Source organism: Bos javanicus, chromosome 8 (assembly GCF_032452875.1).
Source record: "Bos javanicus breed banteng chromosome 8, ARS-OSU_banteng_1.0, whole genome shotgun sequence".
NCBI lineage: Eukaryota > Metazoa > Chordata > Mammalia > Artiodactyla > Bovidae > Bos > Bos javanicus.
The window spans coordinates 76,649,004-76,674,898 of record NC_083875.1 but is presented as its reverse complement, the minus strand read 5'-3'; the positions used below and the strand labels follow the sequence as shown (position 1 = coordinate 76,674,898).

Here is a 25,895-nt window from a genome sequence, read left to right as displayed (position 1 = left end):
GTGGGCTGGAGCAGAGCCAAGATGCAGCCACTCACAAAGCCAGCGTTCTGGCCAGCGGCCCAGGGCCTGGCCACTGACCACTGGGACTAGGATCCTCCTCGCCTGATGCCCACTAAACCCTCAGTCCCAGGCTTGGTGAGTTGACACCCTAGGGATGGTGCAAGGGAGGCTCTGGTTTTCCCTCAGCCAAAGATAAGAACAAAGGATTCTAAAACAATTTTAAACTGGGCTGCCTTTGTTACCCTAGGAGTAAAAGACTCTATAAGCCACACATGACATTGAGTATTAATTTTGTTCAGAGATTTGGGGCGAAGGAGAGGTGGGGAGGTCGCACTCTTAAATTTTTGCACATCTCTTGGAGTCACAGGTTCAATCCCTGGGTCGGGAAGTTCCACTTGGAGGAGGAAATGGCAACTCACTCCAGTATTCCTGCCTGGAAAATTCCATGGACAGAGGAACCTGGTGGGTTACAGTCCAAAGGGTCGCAAAGAGTCAGACACAACTGAGTCACTGAGTAAGCAAAAAAGTTGACAAAGAAGGTTGTGGCTGGAGCTATGCCTTCAGCCTTTAACCCCAGACCCCCAGGGGATCAGAGTTCACACTCATCTGGCATTAGAATATGTGATTAAAGTTTGAGAAGCATAGTTTTATTGATCCCACATCTGCCCAAATTCTAAGCCCTGGTTCCTCAGACAGAAGGCCCTGTGGTCAGCGTGGTCAGGCGATGGCTGCTGTCTCCCTGTCCTTCTGCCCCAGGCGGTAATGAACCTCAGGAAGTGCCCTTAGTCTTTCTGCAGCCTGGAAGGGGGAAAGGGGATAATTAGGGAGGGTAATGTTTGCCCAGAATGGGGTATGGAGTTCTGAATGTGAGAAGACACTAGACACTGGGGAGGGTGTGTGGGGCAGGGAGGTTGGTGAGAAGGACTGCTGGAATAGCCAGAGATGAAGGAGTTGAGCAGCTCTGGAGTCCCCAGGAATACCCAAGTTATGGGGGTTTTTAGGGTCATGATTGTTGGGATCCCTTGAGTAAACAGGAGAGAAAAGGGGATCCAGGGTGTTCCAAATCCTGACCTGCTCCGGGGTGAGGTCCCTCTGGGCCTGGGCAAGCATTTCATAGCCAACCATGAACTTCCGGACTGTAGCAGAGCGCAGGAGTGGAGGGTAATAATGAGCATGTAGCTGCCAGTGGTCCCAGTTGGCTCCAGCCTCTGATCCTGTGGGAGCCCCTGACAAAAAGAAGGCAGAGATGGTTGGGAAGGGTCCTTTCTTAGTTCTTCAGCTTAGCTCCAGGCTCCTCCGTCCCTGGGACTTTCCAGGCAAGAGTACTGGAGTCGGGTGCCGTTGCCTTCTCCCCAAACCATAGCAGGTACCTGAAAACTACATCTTCCCGCATTCTCTGCCAGAGAGACAAGGCACCAGAAAGTGCACTGGGAGACATAGTTTCACTAAGTTTGCGTCTCCACTCTCAGTTCTGGCATATCTGCTCTGAATGCTTCCCCAGCAAGTGTTCCAAGGCCTACTGGGAGTTGCAGCCCACTAAGCTGGGACCCAGGAGCCCAGAAATGGCGTTGGGGATAGACATAGGTACTCTGGAAGCCTCACCGTGCCAGCCCATGGAGTAGGGGAAGGATGTTTCAAATAGGTTGTCATACTTGGTCAAGAGCTTCTTCATGATGGAGGATAGATCTGGAATCAGAGCCTAACTCTCAGTCTGGGGCACAGATGCTGTCCCCACCAGAGCCATCCCCAGCCAAAGCCTGGCCCCAGGGGCCCAGCTGGGAGACTCACCGTCACGCTCAGCAGGGGTCAGCTCAGGCAGCCGCCGCACATGCCGACGGGGCAGCAGTAATGTCTGAAAGGGCCACACTGCCCAGAAGGGGACCAGCACCAACCAGTGCTCACTAGTTAGGACCAGACGTTCCTAGGCCAACCCAATGGAAATGATGTCATCAAGGTGGGTGTGAGGAGGCCAGCAAATAGGTATGGGAAGACCAAAAAACCTATGTAGAAACTGATGGCTTCTCACCACCTCTGTCACTATCACCCTAGTCTAAGTCTTCATTATCTTTCTTTTAGCTTATTGCTGTGTCCCCTAGCAAGTCTCTCTGCTACTTCTGTTCTACCCTTCTTCACACACCTCTCCTTTTGGGGTGAGGTTAAGGGCTTCTTAGGGACACAAGATTTGGCTTTCTCCCACCTTCCTGAGCAGCTCCTGGCGGCCGTACTCCACAAGCAGGGGTTCTCCATGCTGACTCTGATAGGCCCGCTGACATCGCTCCTCACGCTGGGCAACATCTGGCAGGAAGCTGCTGGCCCACACCTGTCAAGGGGCAGTAGAAGAGCAGGCAGATCCTTCACCCCCTGAGCCTCCTCATCAGTAGCATACTTCCTCTGGCCCTTCCCTTACTCCAGTTCCCCAACTCACAGTGCTGGGTTGGACTCAGCCCAGATAATCTATGGAAGCCCCTCACACTCTTACCTGGCAGTGGGGGTGGGGGTTAGAACAGCCCATCATGGCTCCTTTGTTTTCAAAGATCTACGAAGTAGAAGCAGGGAGCTTTAAGCCAAAAAGACACCAAGTCAACCCCTCCCGACCACAGCCCATGGAAATAAAAGTGCCAATTCCCAGAACCAAATTTTACCACCCCTTCCCTGACCATCTAGTAGAGGGGGCAACCTCACAGACCTGCACCCAAGGGTACTGGGCACCCAGTTCCTCTGTGACTGAGGCCCAAGCATCAACGACAGCTCGGATTTCAGGGACCGACATGAGAGGCAGTGTCACATCCGACCAGGGGTGGAAGCACATGACCTTACTAGGTGGTGAAGGAAGGAGAGATGACATAGGTATAGGGCTTGCTGTGTTGGGGGTAGGGCCCAATCCTAGTATTCAGTCCAGGCCCCAGGTTGAAGGGTGTAAGAGTAGAAATTTATTGTTACCAAACTCCTTGAGCAGCCTCTGCTTGGAAAAGGGGGTGATCACTGGGTCCTAAGATAAAGGGGTATCACTCTATGCAGTAGAAGTCCCCCAACAAGGTACAACCTCTTTGCTCCCCAACAGCACCCAGAGCCAGGTTACCTGGACTAGGGGCATCAGGCTGCAGAGCTGGGAAGTCGTTGTCAAACAGGAAGGTGCCTTCATAGTCAGGATTCACCTACAGACAAGGATGGGCTAGAAGCCTTTGCTGGCCTATATCACCAGTCATCTGGTGGGTCCCAAGGTTATAAGTAGGTGGGGAAGGCCACTCTGAGGTCAGAAAGACTTGGTGGGATATGACCCAGAAGGAGGTCCACTCCTCCTATGAGGTGAAGGGTTAGGGTCCATTTCTCTGTGGGGTGAAGGGGAGCCGTAAGGGAAAGGAGATGGAGCTACTCCCCCTACTCCCACCCACCCCCCACCCCCCCCACCCCCCCCCCCCCCCCCCCCCCCGCCAAGCCTGCAGATGTAGGATTTAAAGACTGACCTCTCCATTGGCCCGTGTGGCCCCCGGACAGAGAGGGTTGTGGGGGTCATGGCGGGGTACTGTTGTCAGAGGCTGGTGCTCTACCTGCCCCTGCCAGGGACGCTTCATGCGGTGCGCTGACACCAGCACCCACTCATCTTGTAGCGGGTTGTAGCGGATATGCTGATGCTCTGGCGGCAGAGAGTCCAGATCAGTCGCAAAGCTCTTCGCCCCCTTCTCCCCTGCAGAAGGCCCAAGCTCGGATGCAACCTCTTGGCCCCACCCTGCTCAAGAGCTAGAGGCCGGAGCTTGGGCGTTCCCAGCGCCAATTAGCCTGCAGCCCCAACACCGGCGTGTCCCTTCGCCGCGCGTGCCTGGACCGGTGGGCGCGCCGACCCGCGGGCAGGGACGACAACTTCCTAAGGAAGGGGAGGGTTCAGTTTCGCGTCCCAGCGAGTCCCGGCCGCCCTGCAGTTACCGCTTGCCCGGAAGGTTGTGGCCATGGCGTCCGCCTCTAACGCCTGCTGGCGCTGCTCAGGACACGCTCCGCGACGCGACTGGAGGCCACCGCGGGGTAGGTATCGTCTGGAACTTTGAGCCTGCTCACTTCGCCCCCATCGCCTCTCTGTCTCGCCCCGCCCCGGCCTCGATGATTGGACAGCCGCCAGCACGTGACAGCCCGAGGGTCCGCCCTACCACCTGGGGGCGGGGCTCAGGACTGACTACCCCTACAGGGGGCGACTTTGATGATCCCAGTCTAGGGCCCAAGCCACTAACTATCCTGAAACAGCCTCTGTGAAACTGCTTACTACAGATCCCTCAGCTCTGGGATGCTTAAAAGACTTCTTTGCTGCATTAAGTCATTTGGTCATTCATTCAGCAAATATTTACCTACTGAGCATCTACCGCGTGCCAGGAACCTAGGCTCCATGTGGCGCAAAAGGATGTCCATGTGTGCACAAGTCATAGTCTCAGCCCTCCCAGAGCTTACATTCTAGGATAGGTAAGGGTATAACCCTGGATCCACAATCACCTCACTTACCTGTTCAGTGACTCTGGTGGAGGAAAAGCAAGGGGATGGGATAGGGGGCTGTGGGGTTTGAGCTGCTTCACCTAAACCCTGGCTTCAGGAACTATTTGAAGGAATGGGTACCTCACTGTAACCATATGCTAGCCCCACCAGGCAGCAGAAACAGGTTTGGGGAAAGGGGGCTAACTAACCATATTCTCTCTGTGTGTCATATATACAGACACACACAAAGCACAGGAAGTGGCCAGGGTAAGAAGGCTGTAAGAAATCTGAAATTGTGGAGAGGATAGGACTATCAGTAGCTCCAACAACCATCTGGGTGAGGTCAGGGGTGTTTCCTTTGCACAATCCTGTCCCTTCTCCAACTTTTCCTTGGATCAAACCAGTTGGCTAAAACTAGAATAAACTTCAAATTAATTCCTCCCCTGGCACTTTATAGAGTCATCTAAATATTGCCTAAACATCCTCCCCATTTGGCAGTGGAGAACAGAGACCTCAAGGTCATCCAGAGGATAAGTGGCCAAACTGAGATGTGGACCCAAGTTCACAGGCTCTTCCTGATGCTTAGAAATGTCTCTGAGACTTCAGTGAGCTTGCCTTTCTTCCTTCCTTTCTTTTTTTTTTTTGGCACACCATGCACAGGATGGTCAGTTCCCTAACCAGGGATTGAACCTGAGTCATGGCAGTGAGAGCCCAGAATCCTAAATACTGGGCCACCAGGAAACTCCCTCCGTGAACCTTAAGATAGAAACCTAGTGAGCTAGGAGCTGGGCAGTAGCAGGAAGGCCCCTTCCCCCAAGCCACACCAGGTCAAGCCAGGTGTTTTGCTGAGCTCAGATGTAAAAACTGGGTCTTAGGTCATTTACCTTATCTCTGCCCCAGACTGAAATCTAAAGCCCACCACTAGAGGGCACGGAGCTGAGAAACCAGAGCTTTATATATCCCATTGGCTGCCCATGAAATAGGGAGGGAAAGGGATAAAAAAAATCTGCTTTTTGTGGAAAGGGGATGTTGTCGGCTAACAATAAATATTACCACTACAGCAGCCACTGTAGCTGACCCCACAACAGTGTGCCCAGAGGGGAGTTCAGGATGAAGAAAAACAGGAAGGGTTTTGCGCTTTTTTAAAAAAACTATTTGTTTATTTTACTTATTTATTTTTGGTCATACCACATGGCATATGGGATCTTAATCCTCTGACCAGGGATCAAACCCATTCCCCCTGCAGTGGAAGCACAGACCACTGGACTACCAGGCAATTTCCAAATATTCAGCCTTTTTTTTTTTTTTTTTTTGCCATAGCGTGTGGGATCTTAGTTCCAGGGCCACAGATCCAACCTGCGTTCCCTGCATTGGAAGCATGAAGTCTTAACTAACGGACTGCCACGGAAGTCCCAGCAATATATGCTTTGGTTACTGGTTTCTGTCTGACTTACTTCACTTAGTATGATAATCTCTAGGTCCATCTGTGTTGCTGTTATTTCATCCTTTTTTTATGGCTGAGTAATATTACATTGCGTATATGTACCACATCTCCTTTATCCATGTCAATGGACATTTAGGTTGATTCCATGTCTTGGCTATTATAAAGAGTGTTGCAATGAACATTAGGGTACTTGCATCTTTTCTCTTTTTAATAAAATTTTATTTATTTATTTTTGGCTGTGTTGGGTCTTCACTGCTTTTTGTTGTGTGGGCTTTCTCTAGTTGAAGTTAGCAGGGGATACTCTTTGTTGTGGTGCATGGGCTTCTCCTTGTGGTGGCTTCTCTTGTTGCAGGGCATAGGCTTTAGGCTCTCAGGCTTTGGTAGTTGCAGCAGGTGGGCTCAGTAGTTATGGCACCCAGGCTTAGTTGCTCTGCCACATGTAGAATCGTCCTGCACCAGAGGTCGAACCCGTGTCCCCTGCATTAGCAGGCAGATTCTTATCCAGTACGCCACCAGAGAAGTCAGCAAGCATCTTTTCGAATTATGATTCTCTGGATATATGCCGAGGAGTGGGATTGCTGGATCATGTGGTAGCTCTACTTTTATTTTTTAGGGAACCTACATACTGTTCTCCATAGTGGCTGTACCAGTTTACATTCCTACCAATAGGATAGGAAGGTTCCCCTTTCTCCACATCCTGTCCTGAATTTATTGTTTATAGACGATTTGATCATGGCCATTCTGACCCGTGTGAGGTCATACCTCAGTGTGGTTTTGATTTGCATCTCTCTAATAATTAGCCTTTCTCTTTTTTAAAAACAGTGTGTGCTGGAGAAGATTTCTGAAAGACCAGGTAGGGGAGCTGAAGACCTAGACAGTCCCAGAGGACTCTTCCTAAAACAGCAGGGCAGAGACCAGAGTTTTGGGGTAGTCCCTGCTACTTGGGATACTAAAGAATGGTCAATTCAGGAGTGTCACAGAAGCCAGAGCCAATACAAAAACATGTTCCCTCAGTCTTGCAATAACCCCTTTCTAAATCTTTCCCGTCTTAGTTAAAAGTATCTCAAAAAAAAAAAAAAAAAATAGTCCATCTTCCCAGCCTCTACTCTATCTGCACAGTACACTGTAACAAGTCTTTTGCTCTTCAGTAATCAGGATAAATAATCTTAGTTGCTGTAACAAACAACCCGCAAACTCAGTGGCTTAGCACCAGAGTCCACTGTGGGAGAGAGGAAGCGCTCTGTCCCATGCAACATTCAGAATTTTCTACTAACTACTTAACTGTATGTAACTATGATAATAGATAAGGCAAGAGAGAGTGTGTCAATAATTTCACAGATTTTAGGAGCCAGACCTTGAAGTGGCATACATCATTTCTGCCTATACTTCTCACCTAACTACTGAGTAGATTGGAATATAATCTGGCTGCCCAAGAGCAAAAGGAATGGATTTGTGAATGTAAATTCACCTCTCTGCTACATGTCCCTCCTGAGAAACTCAATGACCATTTCCCATCATTTAATAGGACCACTCAGTTATATTTATTATAACAATATCAGTTATATTGACTGTGTTGACCTCTCATTCCATCATTCTCATGTGTGAGGCTACAGTCTTCCAATTCTCTTCTCCTTTATGTTTTATTTATATAACTAGCACATGACACCACATGCCAGACTCTAATTGCTTTGTAAATATTAACTGGTTTAGTCTTCATCACAATAAACTATGTACTTTTATTCAACCCATTTTACAGATGAGAAAATTGAGTTACAAAGAGTTTAAACAACTTGTCCAAGATCACACAATTAGTAGGTGGCAGGGGCCAGGTTTTTAATCCAGTCAGTCTTTCTTATCACCGCACTATGCTGCCTTTTTTCTGTTTCTTCTGCTTCTCTTCCTTTATCACTCCCCCGCGGCTGATAACCTTCAGTTGGTTTACAAGCCCCTCCTCTCACATTTTGTGCTTCTGAATAAAGAAAGAATTGTCGGCCCCCGGAAGACCCCACGCTGTGTCTCTCCTCCGTGCTTTTGCTCTTGGAGAAGGTCTCACTGGCTCACTGCAATGCCCTTCCCATCGCTCTTGAAGACACTGCTCAAGTGTCACCGCCTCCAAAAGCCTTCCATACGTTCCCAAGTTGAAGAGCCTCCTTCCCACCTTCTGTGCTAACAAAGGCGGGCATTTACCATCACAAGTCCCGGAAGGCTCTGCTTCCGGGTTCACCTGCTTCACCAGTCAGTGAGCCCAGGAGGGGCCAGTCCATTCTGCGTTTCACCGCCATCCTCTCCTACCCCAAGTAGGACGGCAGTAGGAGAGACCCCTCCTAGAGGACCAAAGGCCGGCAGCTCCGAGGGCTTAGCCCCGCCCCCTCGCCTGACGCGCGCGGCGGCGCCCCGCCCCCTCGGAGCTCCCGGCTCCCCGCTCACGGAGAGATAATGGTTCAACCCGAGAGGCGGTGCCCCAGCGCCCTGGCAGTTCCGATTGGCCAGGGCGAGCCGTACCACGGCAGTGGCGGGGGAACGGGTAGTGGACCGCGCGCCGCAGACTCGGAGGCAGAAAGAGTCACAGCCTCCCGCCTCGGCAATCCCTAGCGCTGCACTGTGCCAGGCCACCCACTGGGATGTGTTGGGCCGTGGGCCGGCGGTGGGCGTGGGCCGCGCTGCTCCTGGCGGTCGCGGCAGTGCTGGCCCAGGTGGTCTGGCTCTGGCTGGGAACTCAGAGCTTCGTCTTCCAGCACGAAGAGATCGCGCAGCTGGCTCGGCAGTACGCGGGTGAGCCGGGGGTGAACGGGTGGAGGACCACGGGTTGGGGCGGGCCGGGCCGAGCTGGAGGTTCCAGGGGCACCGTTTCCCAGTTTCGGACTGGTGCTGGCCCTGACTCTGTTGTTCCTCTACCCCCGCCAGGGCTGGACCACGAGCTGGCCTTCTCTCGGCTGATCGTGGAGCTGCGGCGGCTGCACCCGGGCCACGTGCTGCCCGACGAGGACCTGCAGTGGGTGTTCGTAAACGCGGGAGGCTGGATGGGCGCCATGTGCCTTCTGCACGCCTCCCTGTCCGAGTACGTGCTGCTCTTCGGCACCGCTCTGGGCTCTAGCGGCCACTCGGGTCAGTGCTGGCGGCGGGCCGAACTGGGAGACTGGGGCTGTACAAAGGCCCATGCCCTCCTTTCTGCCGTTTGGCCAAGCCGTAGGATGCTACGGATACCCTGGTATTCAGTGTCCATTTGATTGTTCCTCAGGGCGCTACTGGGCTGAGATCTCGGATACCATCATCTCTGGCACCTTCCACCAGTGGAGAGAGGGTACTACTAAAAGTGAGGTCTTCTACCCAGGTGGGTTGGGTGACTTTGTCAGAGAGGTGGGTCTTTTCATTCTTGGGTGCCTGTAGTTGGGGGAAGGAGCCATGCCATGGAAAAGGGGGTGCATTGAGGGGCCCTCCACCTCGTTCCTTTGCCCTCCAGGTAAGCCACAGGTGGTTGGTGAGGCAGTGTTGAGGGTTTCTGTGACTTTTCCCCTGTCCAAGTGGAAACATAACTTCCTGTTAACCATGTCTGATTTTTAATCATCCAGTATTCCCAGCGGTTACTGGAGTCAGTTGGGTAATCAAAAATGCTGTCATGCCCCAAAGACGAGGCAGACAGTTTTTTTGTATAATGAAGCGTTTGGACTGCTAAGTAACTTTGGTGTTGAATGTTACAAGCATGCCAGGCATGGGATTTCCCTGACAGTCCAGTGGTTATGACTGCACTCCCAGTGTAGGGGGGCACGGGTCAGATCCCTAGTCGGGGAACTAAGATCCTGCATACTGCACAGCACAGCAAAAAAAAAAAAAGTGTGGCAGACATTGTAATTGAATAGCTACATTTCTCAGAAAGCCTAGCAAGTTTCATATTCATCTCACCCTATCTAATAGGCCCAGCCCAAGTTTAGCTAAACTTCTTCTTGACATGAGTGAGGCTTGGGAATGCAGACTTCCATGGCTCCCAGACAGTGTTGCGGGGCCAAGTGAGACTTCCCCACTAGAGGACATGAGCCAGGTGATGCCACAAAGGAAAGTTCAGGAGTGGCCACCTTAGCCCCTTACCCAACCAAACCATTGAGGTAAAGCTTTTCCTTTCCTGAAGCTGCCTGTCCATTCCCTACCCCTAGAGAGCCTATAGGCCAGGGGTGGAGGTGGCCGTGGAAGGGAAGGGCAGGGCCCCGTTCCTCATGTGGTTGCTCCCTGTCCCACCAGGGGAGACAGTGGTGCACGGGCCTGGTGAGGCAACGGCTGTGGAGTGGGGGCCAAACACATGGATGGTGGAGTATGGCCGGGGTGTCATCCCCTCTACCCTGGGCTTCGCACTGGCTGACACTGTCTTCAGCACCCAGGACTTCCTCACCCTCTTCTACACTCTTCGAGCCTATGCCCGGGGCCTCCGGCTGGAACTCACCACCTACCTCTTCGGCCAGGATGCCTGACCAGCCAGGCCTGAAGGAGGACCTGTGGATGGACAGGAGCGGGCAGGCCCGCACACATCCACTTGCTGGAGCCCATGTGAACAGACAAGAACATACCACATGCAGATACTGAGTTCCTGATGTATGAGCAGGGACATACATGCTTATACAACCAAACATAGAGAGTCATGGGAACACATGAGACACACATTCAGATACTGAATCCTGTGTGTACGGCAGCATTCACACCCATCCAGAGAGGGAGCCCCACATGTACCAAGGGAGCCAGTCATGTTCCAACACACATCCCACAAGATTAACTCAGGCCTCTCCAGAACCTCTCTGCCCCTAGTCAGAGCTCTGGAGTTAGGGATGGGGGTGGCTATTTCAAACTGCCTGGGTCTGACCCTTCAGCCCAGCAGCCATTGATTAGGGGGGATGGGGGAGAAGAGGGGCTGCCTTTGGAGGCTCCCTTCACCTGCAGCTATGATTCCCTTCCCCTTCATTTCCCATCCTCACCATATGCCTTACCCCTTTTTGTTCCCCTGCTATGCAAGTACCTTCATGGTCTGTCCCCTACCCTCTGGAGAATGGAAAATGCTGAGGTCACACCTCCCTCCAGGGTATGATGGGGAAGCTGGCCTCAGCCCAGGGCCCACTGCTGGGACTAGTACCTGGACAGGTGGGCCCAGGTTCAAGGGGCCGTCGATGGCCTAGAGAAAGCCTTTTCTGCGCACACACCCATCACAGCTTCTGGACACTGCCCTTGCTGCATTCTCTGTCCATCTGTCTATCTCTGTTAATAAAGACCTATTGAACAATTTCATTTCTTTTTGTGTCTGAGCAGCAGGAAAACCTCTAACTCCTGGAGGCCTCAAGAAGGTCTCTCCCTCACTGTGTGATTCAGTTTATGACAGCGGCTTTTTACTCAATACTTCAGTGTTCCCAGGAATCACCCGCAGGCTCATTGACTCTATAGATGATTATGCCCAATCCCCAGAGATCAGTTCTGGGTTGAGGCCTTGAGATCAGCATGTTTAATAAGTTTCTCTCCACCAAGGTTGAATGCCACAGTTCAAGAAATTCAAGGCTAACTGAGGTGTGTGTCTTCCTCTTGGTGTCTTGGTCTTCCCTCTGCTAGTGCTGTTCTGGGAACAGTCCTGGGATTCCTACTCTGAATGATCACTGGGTGGCAGTGTGCAGCCACTTTTGAGCTGTAAGGCAGCGTCATTCTCCATCTGCTTTGTACGAGGTTTCCAGGGTAGCATGTTCACCTCCACCCAGAGCAAGAGTTCTCCTCTCCAGTCTGCTTTTTCCAGGACCCCTTGCTTCAGTGGAGGCTCCCAGGAGTGGGCAGCAGGCACACTGTCTGGTGATGTCTGAGGTAGTGAGGGCTGGGACTAGGGTGAGATCAGAGAGGTGCCTGAAGTGAACACTCCCACAGGCCCTGCACTTGCCTCACCCTCCTACCTTGCTCTGAGGTTAAGCAAGGCTCATGCCTCATTTCTTAGCACTCTAATATATTTAAAATGGAAGAAACATGGTTATAAAAAAAGTCTTATACTAAAAATTTGACATTCTAATGAACAAAAATACAAAAGACTACATATATAACCATTGAGAACATCAAAAGTCTAAATTGGTCACAGAGAATGCATGTGAGGCCCAGGCAAGGTGGCCTCCTGAGAGTCCACCACCACCGTGTCAGCCACACCAGGCCCTGGCTGCAGCCTCTCCGTTTGGTCACAGGTTGCAAAGTCAAGCCTCAGAATTTCTCTCACCCTGAAACCCACCTTTGCCTCTAGGCTTAGAGCCCACATCTATTAGGGACGCCCCAGCTCCCTGTGTCATTTCTTTCACATAGGACTAAGCTCCGAGGCTCCTCCCCATCTCTGCTGCTAAGTCCAGTGGTTATTTCTTCTCTTAACTTAACACAATCTTAAAATGTTCATGTCGCTTAGAGGACACTACTCTTCCTTCTTTGCCTCCTTTGCTAGATCTAGCTTATTTCCTCAACCTCTGACTTCCCAGGTCTATACTGCTCTGAGGTGATTGCAACCATTTCATGACTTTAAATACCATCTAAGGAATCCCCTAGCCATCCAGTGGTTAGGACTTGAGGCTTCCACTGCTGGGGTCTGGGTTCAATCCCAGGTCAGGAAACAGATCCCACAAGCCACACGGGACAACTATAAATAAGTACTACCTATATGTCTATATACCAGTTATACTGAGATACAATTGATATGCAAGGTTTTATTTTAAGGTATACAATGTAATAATTTGATATATGTCTATATTATGAAATGATTACCACAAGTTAACATTCATCACCACACAGTCATAATTTTTTTCTTTTGATGAGAGGTTTCAAGATCTACTCTCTTAGCAACTTTCAAATATGCCATATAATATTGTTGACTATAGTCAGTATGCTGTACATTACATCCCCAGGACTTATTGATCTTATAACTGGAAGTTTACCTTTTGACAACTCTCATTTCTCCCCTGCCCCCACATTACCCCTGACCTCTGGCAACCACCAATCTGTTCTCTGTTTCTATGAGTTCAGTTTTTTGGGTTTTTTAGAGTCCACATTTAAGTGAGAATGTATACCATTTGTCTTTATCTGATTATTTCATTTCACATAATACTCTCAAGAATGAATGGATAAAAAAAAAAAAGAATGAATGGATAAAGAAAATGTGGTATATATCTACAAGGAATATTATTCAGCCATGAAAAATAAGGAAACCCTGCCATTTGCAACAGTGGTTGGAACTTGAGGACCATCTATGTGTCTTGATGCGTCCTTTTTGGTCTCCTCTGAGCTCCAGATTCAGATAGTTGATTACTTTCATCTCCACTTGACCTCTTCACTTGGTCATCTAATTGGCATCTCAAAATGTTCAACACAAACTGATTTCTCTCCCAATCCTGCCCCTCCTGCAGTCTTTATGGCCTCAGTTAAGAGCAGCTCCACTTACCCAGGTGCTTTGGCCAAACACCTTGAAGTCATCTTGGATACCTTTCATTCTCTCACATTCTACATTCAAGACATCAACAGATCCTGTCAGATTTATCTTCAAAACATATTCAGCATCTTACCACTTCTTGCCATCTCCACTGCTACCACCCTGGTACAAGCCATCATCATCTCTCGCCTGGATGACTGCAATGGCCTCCTAACTGAGCCTCACGCTTACATCCATTGTGGAAGGTCAGAGCCAGACTCAACAACCAGAGTCAGACTTTCACTCTTTGCTCAGCCATTTCCCATGGCTTCCCATCTCATCCAGTCCTTTCACTGCCTCCAAGAACTTACTCCAAGATCCATGTTACCTCTGACCAAACATCCAACTGGTCACCTTGGCCACTGTGTTCTAGACCAGTGGCCTTGCTTTTCTTCCAACACATCAAACTTCCACTTCAGGATATTTACACCTGCTGTTCTGACTGTAAGGCTCTTCCCTACGTATCTGGATGGCCTTTCCTCCCCTCCTTCAATTCCTGCTCAGTGAGTCCTTCCCTTAACATTGGGTAATATCAGCCCTTCTGTGTTGGTTTTCAAATAGCAAATTTTTGATACTCTTCCTTTTAAGAAGTGAAGCCTAATTCCCTTCCCCTTAAGTGTAGGCTGGACTTAGTTATGTACTTTTAACAAATAATATATGGCAGAAGTGACAGTGTGTGACTTCTAAAACTAGGTTATAAAAAGCTCTCTTCCCTCTAGTTACTCTCTCTGGGGGAAACCAGCTGCCAGGTTGGGAGGACACTCGACATGAGGTCCTCTCCTATGGAGCAGCCCAGCTGGGGAGAACAGCCTCTTGCCAACAGCCATGTGAGCAAAGTGGATCCTCCAGTCCCAGCCAAACCTTCAAATCACTGCAGCCAACATCTTGACTACAACCTCATGAAAAACAGTCAGCACCCCTCAGCTAAGCCACTCTCGAATTCCTGATCCACAAATTGTGAAAAAATAAATGCTGTTTCAAGCTGCTAAGTTTGAATGTAATTTGTTGCACAGTAATAGGTAACTCCTGGAAAATCCCATGGACAGAGGAGCCTGGTAGGCTGCAGTCCATGGGGTCGAGAAGAGTCGGATACAACTGAGCAACTTCACTTTCACTTTTCACTGGAGTAGGAAATGGCAACCCACTCCAGTGTTCTTGCCTGGAGACTCCGAGGGAGAGGGGAGCCTGGTGGGCTACTGTCCATTGGGTTGCACAGAGTCGGACACAACTGAAGCGACTTAGCAGCAGCAGCAGCAGCAATAGGTAACAAATACACTATTCCCTTTCTATTCCCTCAACCCAGATTTATTTTTCTCCATTTTGCTTATTATACACACTATATATTTCTCCCACTGGAATTATTCCATTATAATAGGGACTTTGCTATATTTACTCCTGTGTCCAACAGTGCCTCACATAAAGTAGGTGCTCCATAAGTATGTGTTGGATGAATGGAGATCTAGATCTGTCTGTCTGTGTGAGGTACAGGCTCAGAGGGGGCTATATATGGGTATAAGATGCCTTTCTTCTTCACAGACAGAGAGAGAGAAAGAGAAACCAGGTTCCAGTCAGCTTATTCCTTCTCCTCTGCCCTTCCCCGTTGTGCCTTCCTAACCTAGACCCAAAGGTGAATTTACTATGCTTCTTTTTTAAAAAAATAATTTTATTTATTTTTGGCTGTGTGTGGTCTTTGTTGGTGCACAGGCTTTTCTCTAGTGGCGGGCTGGGATTACTCTCTAGTTGTTGTGCGAGGGCGTCTCATTGCAGTGGCTTCTCTTGTTGCGTAGCACAAGCTTTGGGCACTCGGGCTTCAGTATTTGTGGCACACGGACTCATGAATTGTGGCTCCCAGGCTCTAGAGCACAGGCTCAATAGTTGTGGTGTGGCATGTGGGATCTTCCCGGATCAGTGATCGAACCGTGTCTCCTGCAACAGCAGACATATTCTTTACCACTGAGCCACAAGGGAAGCCCGACTATTCTTGAAGCCCCACTTGATTCTTTTCCTTGGGGAGTAGCGTCCCAGTCCCTTATCCCTCTCCATCCCCTCCAAAGCAATCTCCAAACCATCAGAACTGGAATTCTCTCAAGCCAGTTCCTACCTTTCCAATAGGAACCTTACCTTTATCTCTCTCCGGGCACCTCCTCTCCTCTGAACAGCCTGGGAAGTTAGAGGGTGGGGAGGGAGGCAGGCAAGCTGAGCACAGGAATTACCTTGGAGGTGGGGCAGCAGAGGGGCTTGACTCTGCCCTAGGAGAACTTACACCACACAAAGCCGTGGGGGAAGGGGGGCTTCGGATTTGAAAGTGGTGGGATCACCAAGGCTTCTTGGTGGAGGTGGTGTCTGACTGGCTGTCCGATCTGAAATCTGAGCATGTGGGCACTGGAGTGATCCAAGGGTATGAGCAGGACTGAGTCTTACTGTGACCAGGGGTGGGCTAAAAGAGAACAAGGACTTCGTGCCATAGCAGGAAATGAGCTGGGGACAGGGTGGAGGCTGGAGCCAGGGAGAGTACAGGGGTGTTACCCATCACAAGATCCTGGTAAGAAGAGTTGGTGGTCCAGGCCAGGGCAACCTGAGAGGAACAGACTGATTGGGAGAGGGTGGAGGAAGAAGAAGAAGGTAAAACTCACCCCTGAATTTCTGCCTCCTAGAGGAATCTTGGCCCTGGCACCAGTGTACCTCAGTGAGTATGAATGACGTCAGGTGCCGAGTGCTGCGTTTGACGCAGCAGAGTTTCACAACCATGCCAGCTATCACTCCTACAGAGGCATGATGTTCACTCACGCACTTGGCATCACCTCTGGGTGACCCTCGGTGCTTTTAGTAGGTCGGATTTCCTTGGGCATAGGAAGAAACTGTGGAATGTATGAGGGTGCTTAAGAGTGGGGTCCAGGTTGCTAAGGAATGGCATCTCCTCATCTGGAGGATAACCGGGGGTTGAGGTGAGCCTGGAGCAGTTGGAGATAGTTATGCAAACATGGGTAGAGGGTGTCTGGAAAAATGGGCAAAATCTGATCACCACTGAAATTCGTGAGGAGTGCCAGAGGCTCATTATTCTAGTCACTTTTCTTGGGAATATGTTGACATTTTCCATAATAGAACGTCAAAAGACCTAAATGGGGTGTAGCTTTGTACCTGCAGGTGGTATGTGTGCCCTGATGTTGGTGTGCAATCAGCTCAGAGACCTCTGAGTGTGTGAGTGCAGAAGCGAGTTCACCATGTGCGAGTATGGTGCAAGCTGCAGCGTGCCTGCAGTTGGGGCCAGCACCTAAGCAGGGCAAGGGGAAGTTTCTGCTCTGTCCAGGCCCTGCACCGTCACCCCAGAACCCTGCAGTGATTCCCCTCCTGATCACAGCCAGTCTAGGCATTGGCGCCACAGCATCCTTGTAGTCAAGTGTGTGAGACACGGCGGCTGTGTGCCTTGAACTCGGGACAGGGTGCGTTGGTGTGTGAACACGAATGTTGGTGTTTGGATGCCGGGCACGGAGGACTGGTGTGGGGTCCCTACCCCGGACGTGTGCGGCCAGGGAAGGACCCCGGACCGGAGTTCAGTGATGGGGAACGCCTCACTCTCCTTTGCACGATCCCTAGCAGCTCTCCAGCGCCCTCTCCTCCCCGAATCTGGCTGTATGGAGGGTGGGAGACACCTGTTGGGGGGCTGGAAGCCGCAGAGCCCCCCCACCTCCCGGGGCCTCCCCCTGCCTCCCCGCCCGCCCTGCCCCGCTCGGGTCCCGCCCTCGCGGCCGCCGCCAGCAGAGCAGCGAGTGAGCGCACGGAGGCCGGAGGGGCGCGCGGCGGCAGGAGCGCACGGCAAGGGACCCTGCGCAGGGAACCGAGCCGCGACAGGGGCCGCCCGAGAGGCGGGCTGAACGGAGGGAGCGCCGTGGAGACTACGGGAGCAGCGGGCCGCGCCAGGCTGGTGAGTGTGGCAGCTGGGAGCCAGGGAGCGGGCGAGGAGACCCCGGCGTCCCCGGCCCCTTCCCGGGGTCTGTCTCGGGGATCCTCTGTTCCCGCTCCTCCTCGGTTCTAGTCCTCAGCCTCTCTGCCCCGTCTCCGTCTTCTCCCCTGTCTCTGCCCTCCTGCCTATTAACTGTTTTGCCCTATCTCTGTCTAATGTCTTTCTTCTGTCTCTGTCTCCTGCTGCGTCGGTCTTCTCTGGTCCCTCTCGACCCTGGTCTTACTATTTGTCTGCCTCTGTCTCTCTGTGACTCTCCCTGGACAGCCTGTCACTCAGGTCTTTGATTTTTTTCTCTTACTCCTCTATCTCCTACCTTCCCAGTCTCTCTCTCTGATGTCTCTATTAATCTCATCTCTCCCCATCTCTGTCTCTGCCTGCTATCTCTGCCTCTCTCCACCTTGGTCCCTCTCAGTCTCTTGTCTCTCCCCATCTCTCGGTCCCATCTCCATTTCTATCCTCACATCTCCCTGTCATTCTCTCTCTCCCCTCCATTTCTCTCCGTTTCTTGGTCCTTGTCACCCTCTTTGATCTGCTCAGTCTCTACCTGTGCTCTGTCAATGTCCGTTTCTGTCTCTCTGGGCCCGGTCCCTGCCTCTCCTGCTCTTTTTACCTCTCGGTGGATTTCTGAGAAAGCGATCTTTCTGACTTTTTCCTCATGCCCCCCCTGGTGCTTCCCTGAATCCATGACCACCTCCCCTTGGTTGGATCCAACGCCCATCATTCCCTTCCCCACAGGCAGCCCTTTCCTCAGGGACCCGCCTGGTGCCAGCCCCTCCACCCGTGGGGGGACTGCGCCTGGAAGCTGTCATGGAAGCCCTGCAGAGACAGCAGGCAGCCAGGCTGGCCCAGGGGGTGGGGCCATTGGCCCCTCCACACCCACCACCACCACCACCACCACCAGCAGCACCACCAGGGCCTTCCTTTCCTGGATCCCACACCCTGGAGGCCCCTGAGAAGGGGTTGGGGGAGGTTGGAGCTGAGGAAGAAGAGGATGGCCAAGATGAGGAGGAAGAAGAAGCTGGGGCAGAAGATGAGGCAGCCAAGGAGAGCCGGCCAGGGACCCGGGGCAGCAGCTCACCTTCCAGCCAGCCCCCTGGACCTCATCCCCACGAGTGGACCTACGAGGAGCAGTTCAAGCAGGTAGGACCCTCTCAATGTCAGGCCCTCCCCCTCCCTACTCTTTGGGCAAAACAGAGCAAGGGGATTAATAGCACACCCACCCCCACTGTGCTCTGCAGGATGGAAGGACAGAGATAGAGACCTGGAGAGAGACAGTGGGGAGACAGGGAGAGACAGTGACAGGGAGGGAGAGACAGACATGCCGAGAGACAGAAAGAAGGTGCACACCACGAGGTGCAGGAGACACCCAGAAAAATGGAGGCCGACAGACTGAAGGCACTTGTTGTTGAGGCTGGAAGGGCAAGTGGGAGGGGTGTAGGAATCTTCAAAAATTCTGAGGGAGGGGAATCTGGGAACTGGGGATTCCAGTGCCAGCACTATGCCACCTTCTCCACATCAAGTCACAAGGTCAAAGTCCAGGGACCAGTTGGGGTGTCCTGGGATGCCTACCTCCATCTTTAAAAGTGGAGTGGAGGTTGCCACTCCTTTGGCAAGCTGATATCCACCTCGTCTCTTTCTTGTCCCCTTCTCCCCATCCAAATCCTCTTTCTGGCCTGAGTCCTATGGGGTGACAGTTGCCAGCCCATGATGACCACTACAGTCACATTGGGACTGAAGGGCCCCTGGGCAGCTGGGAATGACAGGGCCTTCCTCACAGGGCCTTAATTTGAGGCTCTTCATCCCCTGGGAACCCATCTGGATGTTATTCTAAGGCACTACTCTAGGCTGTCATTAGAAGGTGTTATGCAGGGCACTGATTCTAGGTGTGCTATTCTGGTGGTGTTACTCATAGGGTGTTGGTTTGGGGTATTTTGCCGAAGTGTTAATCTGTGGTTAGACTCTGTGGCTTTTGTGTAAAACTTGGACTGTTTCTCAGGGTTCTGTTACTCTGGAGATGTGGCTCTAGTGACTATTTCTCCTAGGTGTAATTCAGAGGCTTATTACTTGGAAAGCATGCGTGTTGTCTGCAGGTATCCATTTAAGACTTAGGGCTCAGTTCTTGTGGGAGTGTAGAGCTAAAGGTGCATCTCTGGGGTTTGTTACTCATGGGTATTTTTTTACTCTGAGAGTTCCTATTGGGGGATGGAGTGTTACCTGTCGGTGTTTCTCAGGGATTGTTACTTGGGTAAAAGACACTGTTACCTTAGGGATTGTCCCTCCTTGGGGTATTTGAGAGCTGATACTGGAAGTAGGTGACTGAGAAGGGGTGGGAGGATCCCTGGCCTTTCAAGTCCTCACCCTACAGGTCTTGGGTGGTCCAGAGCCATTGGCTCTGTGGCAGCTTCTGAAGTAGAGGAAACTGGTCCTGGAAGGAGATCAGACCAGAATGTGGGCTGAGAGGCCCTAGGTTTCAATCCAGCTTTCCTGAGCATCCATCCTGCCAGAGGGATGGGTTAGAGGCCTCTCCGCCCCTCATCCCCAGTCCTGGCACACAGACGTGTGAGCGGCAAGAAACCCTAGCACAAATGAATGAGTGACTCAGCCATATCTGTCAATTTCCTCAATGTAGAACATAGCACCAGCCTGACTTCCTCCCTGGGGCTCTGGAAGGCAGGCAGAACCTCTGCAGCTTTCTCTTCCCTTACTCCCCAGGTGGGTGGTGTTAACTGCCCAGGGCACAGCACTACTAGCCAGTAGAGGGTGTCTGTATGTATGGGGGCGGGGGGCGGAAAAAGTGTCCCTACCTGCCCCCAGGGCAAAGAGCTCAATGCTCTCTCAGAAAGTCTATGTTTCAGAACCACCTTGCCCCTTCAGCTGGGGTCCTTTATCCAGGGGTTCGAGTTGAAGGGGGTCCCAGTGCGGAGGGGGGGGGGTGGTGGATACAGAGCTGGAAAGTGACCTCAGTTTTTCCCCAGCTGTACGAGCTCGATGCAGACCCCAAGAGGAAAGAATTTCTGGATGACCTGTTTAGCTTCATGCAGAAGAGGGGTGAGTGGGTTGATATAAGGGAGGGACCCTCACGAACCAGGTTCAAGGAAGGGAAACCCCAGGGTTTAGTCCTCAGTTTGGGTCCTCTTTGCAGAGATCTGGGCTTGGAAGCACCTATCCTTTGGGTCCTCAATAGCGTCTTTAACCTCTGACCCTGCGCCCCTTCTCCACCCAGGGATTAATTAGCGGGCAGCCCGCTGGCAGGTTAATGAGTGTGGGATCAATTGGGAGGGTGGGAGGGTGAAGTGGTAGGGGGCTAGCCTGGGGTGTGGGGGTTTCCAGAATTGGGGGACTGGGAATGCCTTGGTTCTCTTCCCTGGCCCTTCCTCCAGCCTTGTCTCTCCTCAGTTTCCCCTTGCTTCAGGCAGGAAACATCCAATGTGTTTTGCAGCAGGAAGGACTGGAATTAGACCCAAGGAAGGACTTCTTGAGGGGTAGGAGGTGCTGTGGAGGAGAAGGAATTCCTTTCCAGAAATCTCAGAGCCAGAAGTGAATGCAACAAGGGTCCATGAAGGGATCAGGGTGGGCGGCAGTTCATCACTTCAGCTTCTCCCCAGATTCATGGGTCCAGAAGACTGACTCATTATCTCTCTCTACAAAGCTAATTAACTCACTCCTAGAGCGGCCTGATAAGCCGCTAATTAACTGGCTGCACTGGCCCCCACCCCCACCCCCTTAGTGCAGCTGGCGGCCAAAGTCCTTCAGGCCCCCACCCCAGGGCCAGGCCAGCACCCCGCGCAGGTCCCTTCCCAACCAGGGACCCTCAGTGGGGCTCCAGGGCCTTTTGCTCCCCAGGAAGTCTGGGTCATTCTGATCCCAATGTCCCCTCCCTGACCCTTCCTCCTGGTATCCCCTCCACTGGGTGGGGTAGTGTGGTCTGAGCAGATCCCAGCTCCCTCTTCCCCCCAGCTCTGCCTCCCTCAGGTCCCTGCCTTACTCTGCTCCCTGTGCGGGGGAGGGTGTCCCGCGGGGCCGATAATTTCCCCCCATTAATCAGACCGCAGCTAATTGTTCGGGTCCAAAGGCGGCAGCGGAAGGGGCCGAGATCGGTAAGGAATTAACTGGGGCCCATCGCTCAGCGCAGACAGGCCCCTTTGTCAGGACCGGCCGGCGGGGGCGGCGGGGACTGCGGAGTCGGCGAGCCGCGGCGGGGGCTGCTTCTTCCATTCACCATCCCCGGCCTCTGCAGCCACCCAGGGGCCGCTACTTAGAGGAGTCTGGCTCTTCAGCACTGTCAGGAAGTCCTTCCTATGGTCTACCCCAGGGGGCGGCAAACTAAAGCCAGGAGGCCAAAGCTAATCGCCCACGAGAAAAGAAGGGGGTTTCACATTTTTAAATAAGGGGAAAATTTAAAAGACGAATAACCTTTCTGGACGTGTGAAATTTGAATTTAAGAGTGTGAAAATAGTTTTATTGGATTAGAGCCGCGTTCATTCCTTTAAATATCCTCTGTATTCTATTCCTTTAAATATCCTTTCAGCCTGCAATGGCAGAGTGGAGTAGCTCTAAGAGACTGGCCTGGAACGTCTAAAACATTTACCATTTGGCCCTTTACAGAAGAAGTTTGCCACCCCCTAGTCTAGCCTCCCGTCCTTCCTGCTACAGTGGAGGCTCTGGAGGCTGTGGGCTCCGCCTGCAGTCCCACCTCCTCATCGCCAGGGCCTCGCCAAGACAGGTCCAGGCTGCCGATTCCTCCACTCTCTGAGGATGCCGGCAGACAGGGTCTTAGTGTCCTGACTCTCTGCTCACCCCTTATCAGGGACACCCGTGAACCGTGTGCCCATTATGGCGAAGCAGGTGCTGGACCTGTACGCGCTGTTCCGCCTGGTGACGGCCAAGGGCGGTCTAGTGGAAGTCATCAATCGCAAGGTGTGGCGGGAGGTCACGCGCGGCCTCAGCCTGCCCACCACCATCACGTCGGCCGCCTTCACTCTACGCACCCAGTGAGGCTAGACGCGCGCGAGCGGTGGGAGAGAGGCGCGGGAGCTGGGGGCCGGGGGCTTGGGGGGCTCCCCCGAGGGTTCTTGTCCGGGTGTGAGGCTTGATCAGCTGGGCCCAGCCTCCCACCCCACCCCACCCCGTCCGCTCCTAGGTACATGAAGTATCTGTACCCGTACGAATGCGAGACGCGGGCGCTCAGCTCCCCTGGGGAGCTCCAGGCTGCCATCGACAGCAACCGGCGCGAGGGCCGTCGTCAGGCTTACACCGCAGCCCCGCTCTTCGGCCTGGCTGGGCAGCCACCTCGGGGCACTCCTGGTCCCGCCCCTGAGCCCGGGCCCGCCCCGCCCACGCCCGGCCCACGTTCTGCTCAAGGCCCCGCCTCTGGCCTGCCGGCCCACGCCTGCGCTCAGCTAAGCCCGAGCCCCATTAAGAAAGGTGTGAGGGTAGAGCGGCTGAATTTTGAGGGTCTCTGAGACTCCAGTACTTTTGCCTAGAAAATCCCATGGACGGAGCAGCCTGGTAGGCTGCAGTCCATGGGGTCGCTAGAGTCGGACACGGCTGAGTGACTTCACTTTCACTTTTCACTTTCATGCATTGGAGGAGGAAATGGCAACTCACTCCAGTGTTCTTGCCTGGAGAATCCCAGGGACGGGGAAGCCTGGTGGGCTGCCGTCTATGGGGTCGCACAGAGTCGGACACGACTAAAGCGACGCAGCAGCAGCAGCAGAGACTTAGAAGGGTGCTGAGATAGAGGGAACATTAAAATATGGGAACTCTGAGGTTTGGGAGGCATCGAAGTATGGGGACAATAAGGACTGATGGGCACTGAGGTTTGGTGCATGCTAAGGTTTAGGTGTCGTGATGTTTGGGATCAGTGAAACTTTGGGAACTCTGGGGTATGGGTTACTGCGCGGTGTGGGGCTGAAGCTCAGAGAAAGGTCCTTTATCCAGAGCAGCTTCATTCCACACCTGTTCAGTGATGGCTTCTATCTGCATGTGGTTTATGCCTGCTATTTCCCCTGGATTATTTAACAATCAAAAGCAAGGGAGGGCAGGGAGGTGGGAGGGGTCAGGATGGGGAACACATGTACACCCGTGGTGGATTCATGTCAATGTATGGCAAAACCAATACAATATTGTAATTAGCCTCCAATTAAAATAAATAAATTTATATTAAAAAATAAATTTAAAAAAAAGCAAGGGAATTCCCCCAGATTGGACCAACCTAGTCAGGTATATTGGCCTTTTTGAGCTCTCCAGCTTCAGAGCCTCTATGCTGAGACTGGATGGGAGGGGAGATTGAATTTGGTGCTTGAACTTGGGTAACCTCCCTTGGTCCCAGGCTATGGGGACAACTAGATGCAGGGACAAAGTTGTTTGGGCCAGGGGAGCTAAATGATCTGTTTTTTTTTTCAGAGGAGAGCAGAATTCCCACCCCTCGACTGGCACTGCCTGTGGGCCTGGCCTTTGGACCTGCACGTGAGAAGGTGGCACCAGAGGAACCCCCAGAGAAGAGGGCTGTGCTGATGGGGCCCATGGACCTACCTCGACACAGCGCACCCCCCAGTTTCCTGCCCCGTGGCAAGGTTCCCCTTAGGGGTGAGGAGGGACTTGTTGCTGAGAGGGCTTAGCCTGTGCAATGAGGGAGGACAGACTCATCACCCAATAGGCATTGGAGGTGGGGCAGATAGATCCCTCAGTAGACACTTCTGTGATTACAGGTGTGGGGCTGAAGTGGGATGGGGGCTGTCTACAGGGATGGAGGGGGGAGCTTGTAGCTAAAATCTAATTCCCCAAAATGTGACTTCCCTGCTCCCTCCGGGACAGAAGAGCGGCTGGATGGGCCTCTCAGTCTGGCAGGCACTGGTATCAGCAGTATCAACATGGCCCTAGAGATCAACGGGGTGGTCTACACTGGTATGGGTCCTGTAGGCTGTTTCTGATCGCATGAGGTCAGGGGTATTTATGCCAGCATGGAGGTTTTAGACTTTCTCTACTAGCATGAGGTTCAGGGATATCCAAATCTGCATGGGTAACATAGGGTTTGGGGAATTGCTACACTGGCCTGGATTAAAGGGGATGTCTACATGGCATGGGGTCCAAGGCATGACCTCTCTGGCATGAATACCATGGGATGTCTCGTCATGGGCTGTGTATCAGTGTAAATGTTTCTTGTTTACATGTTGGAGGGTATCTATACGGGCACAAGAGTCTCTAACTGATTCAAGGGACTTGTGCTCATTGGTTGTGACAGGGCTCTGTGTGTGATATTCTAGCAATCAGGACACTGACTTTTGTTTCCCTCTTCTATTTCTTTGCCTTACCTTTTCCTACTTGTCTTTGCCCTCTACAAATTCCTCATCTCTTTGCTAGGTGTCCTCTTTGCCCGTCGCCAGCCTGTACCAGCTTCCCAGGGCCCAACCAACCCTGCACCCCAACTCCCGACAGGGCCCCCTTCCAGCACCTCACCCTGAGAACTCTTACTTGAAATTGAGAGTCCCGACTCCATTGCTGAGGGGGAAGGAGACCCATTCTTCCAGCGTGCCCATTCTAGGACCCAGCCCTGGGAGGTGACCACTACCCACTCCCACCCCCCACTGCCATATGGACTTGAAGCCAAAGAGATTTCTTTTGATGTTACATCTACCTCATTGCAAAAGGAGGGCACTTCCTCCCTGGCCAACTCCAGCAGCATCTACCAAAGAGTTCTTTCCCCAATAATAATAAGAGTTCTTACCATCATCTCCTCATGTGCTCCCCTGTGCCAATGTCATCTTTAGAACGCCACCTCTTCAAGTTAGACCTGCTTCTCTTCAGGAGCCAGGTGAAGGGATGGGTTGGGTTGTTGTAAAGGAGATGTCCCTCAGTTCATATCTGGATAATAAAGCTGTGATCCCTCCCTCCCAAGTGCCTCCTCTCCTTCTTGTTTGGGTCTGTGGGTTGGGGAGGAACAGGAATTATGTGGCATACACAGGCTGTGTTGGGCCAGGGGTTTTCAAGGAGGAAGACAGAATAGCAAAGGCCATGAATAGGAGAACACAGTCTCATGAATCAGACTACCTGAGTTCAAATCTTGATCCTGCCACATCGGTACAGTGTTAAGTGTTCTTGGGCAAGGTGCTTAATCACGTGAACCTTCAGTTCAGTTCAGTTCAGTCGCTCAGTCGTGTATGACTCTTTGCGACCCCATGAATTGCAGCATGCCAGGCCTCCCTGTCCATCACCAACTCCCGGAGTTCACTCAAACTCATGTCCATCGAGTCAGCGATGCCATCCAGCCATCTCATTCTCTGTCGTCTCCTTCTCCTCCTGCCCCCAATCCCTCCCAGCATCAGAATCTTTTCCAATGAGTTAACTCTTGGTGGCCAAAGTTTCAGCTTTAGCATCAGTCCTGCCAAAGAACACCCAGGACTGATCTTTAGAATGGACTGGTTGGATCTGCTTGCAGTCCAAAGGACTCTCAAGAGTCTTCTCCAACACCACAGTTCAAAAGCATCAATTCTTCGGCACTCAGCTTTCTTCACAGTCCAACTCTCACATCCATACATGACTACTGGAAAAACCATAGCCTTGACTAGACGGACCTTTGTTGG

The 25,895-nt window shown here is 52.1% G+C and overlaps 3 protein-coding genes across 3 annotated transcripts; 2 read left to right on the top strand and 1 right to left on the bottom strand.

The window, feature by feature from the left end:
- Positions 1-625: 625 nt before the first annotated feature.
- Positions 626-4,092, bottom strand: GALT (galactose-1-phosphate uridylyltransferase). Its single transcript, XM_061426004.1, has 11 exons — positions 3,922-4,092; positions 3,465-3,634; positions 3,080-3,155; positions 2,941-2,989; positions 2,687-2,816; positions 2,480-2,536; positions 2,198-2,320; positions 1,789-1,921; positions 1,603-1,686; positions 1,072-1,226; positions 626-798 (listed from the first exon to the last, which is right to left on the bottom strand). The coding sequence occupies exons 1-11, from the start codon at positions 3,944-3,946 to the stop codon at positions 718-720; spliced, it is 1,083 nt and encodes a 360-aa protein (XP_061281988.1). The 5' UTR covers positions 3,947-4,092; the 3' UTR covers positions 626-717.
- A 4,297-nt stretch (positions 4,093-8,389) lies between these two features.
- Positions 8,390-11,159, top strand: SIGMAR1 (sigma non-opioid intracellular receptor 1). The gene is made up of 4 exons (XM_061426003.1): positions 8,390-8,671; positions 8,804-9,004; positions 9,138-9,230; positions 10,133-11,159. Exons 1-4 carry the CDS (start codon positions 8,521-8,523, stop codon positions 10,357-10,359), a joined length of 672 nt encoding a protein of 223 aa, XP_061281987.1. The 5' UTR covers positions 8,390-8,520; the 3' UTR covers positions 10,360-11,159.
- Positions 11,160-17,379: 6,220 nt separating this feature from the next.
- ARID3C (AT-rich interaction domain 3C) lies at positions 17,380-25,209 on the top strand. Its single transcript, XM_061425996.1, has 7 exons — positions 17,380-18,453; positions 20,289-20,361; positions 22,121-22,304; positions 22,454-22,737; positions 23,719-23,901; positions 24,130-24,219; positions 24,676-25,209. Exons 1-7 carry the CDS (start codon positions 18,121-18,123, stop codon positions 24,774-24,776), a joined length of 1,248 nt encoding a protein of 415 aa, XP_061281980.1. The 5' UTR covers positions 17,380-18,120; the 3' UTR covers positions 24,777-25,209.
- Positions 25,210-25,895: the final 686 nt, after the last annotated feature.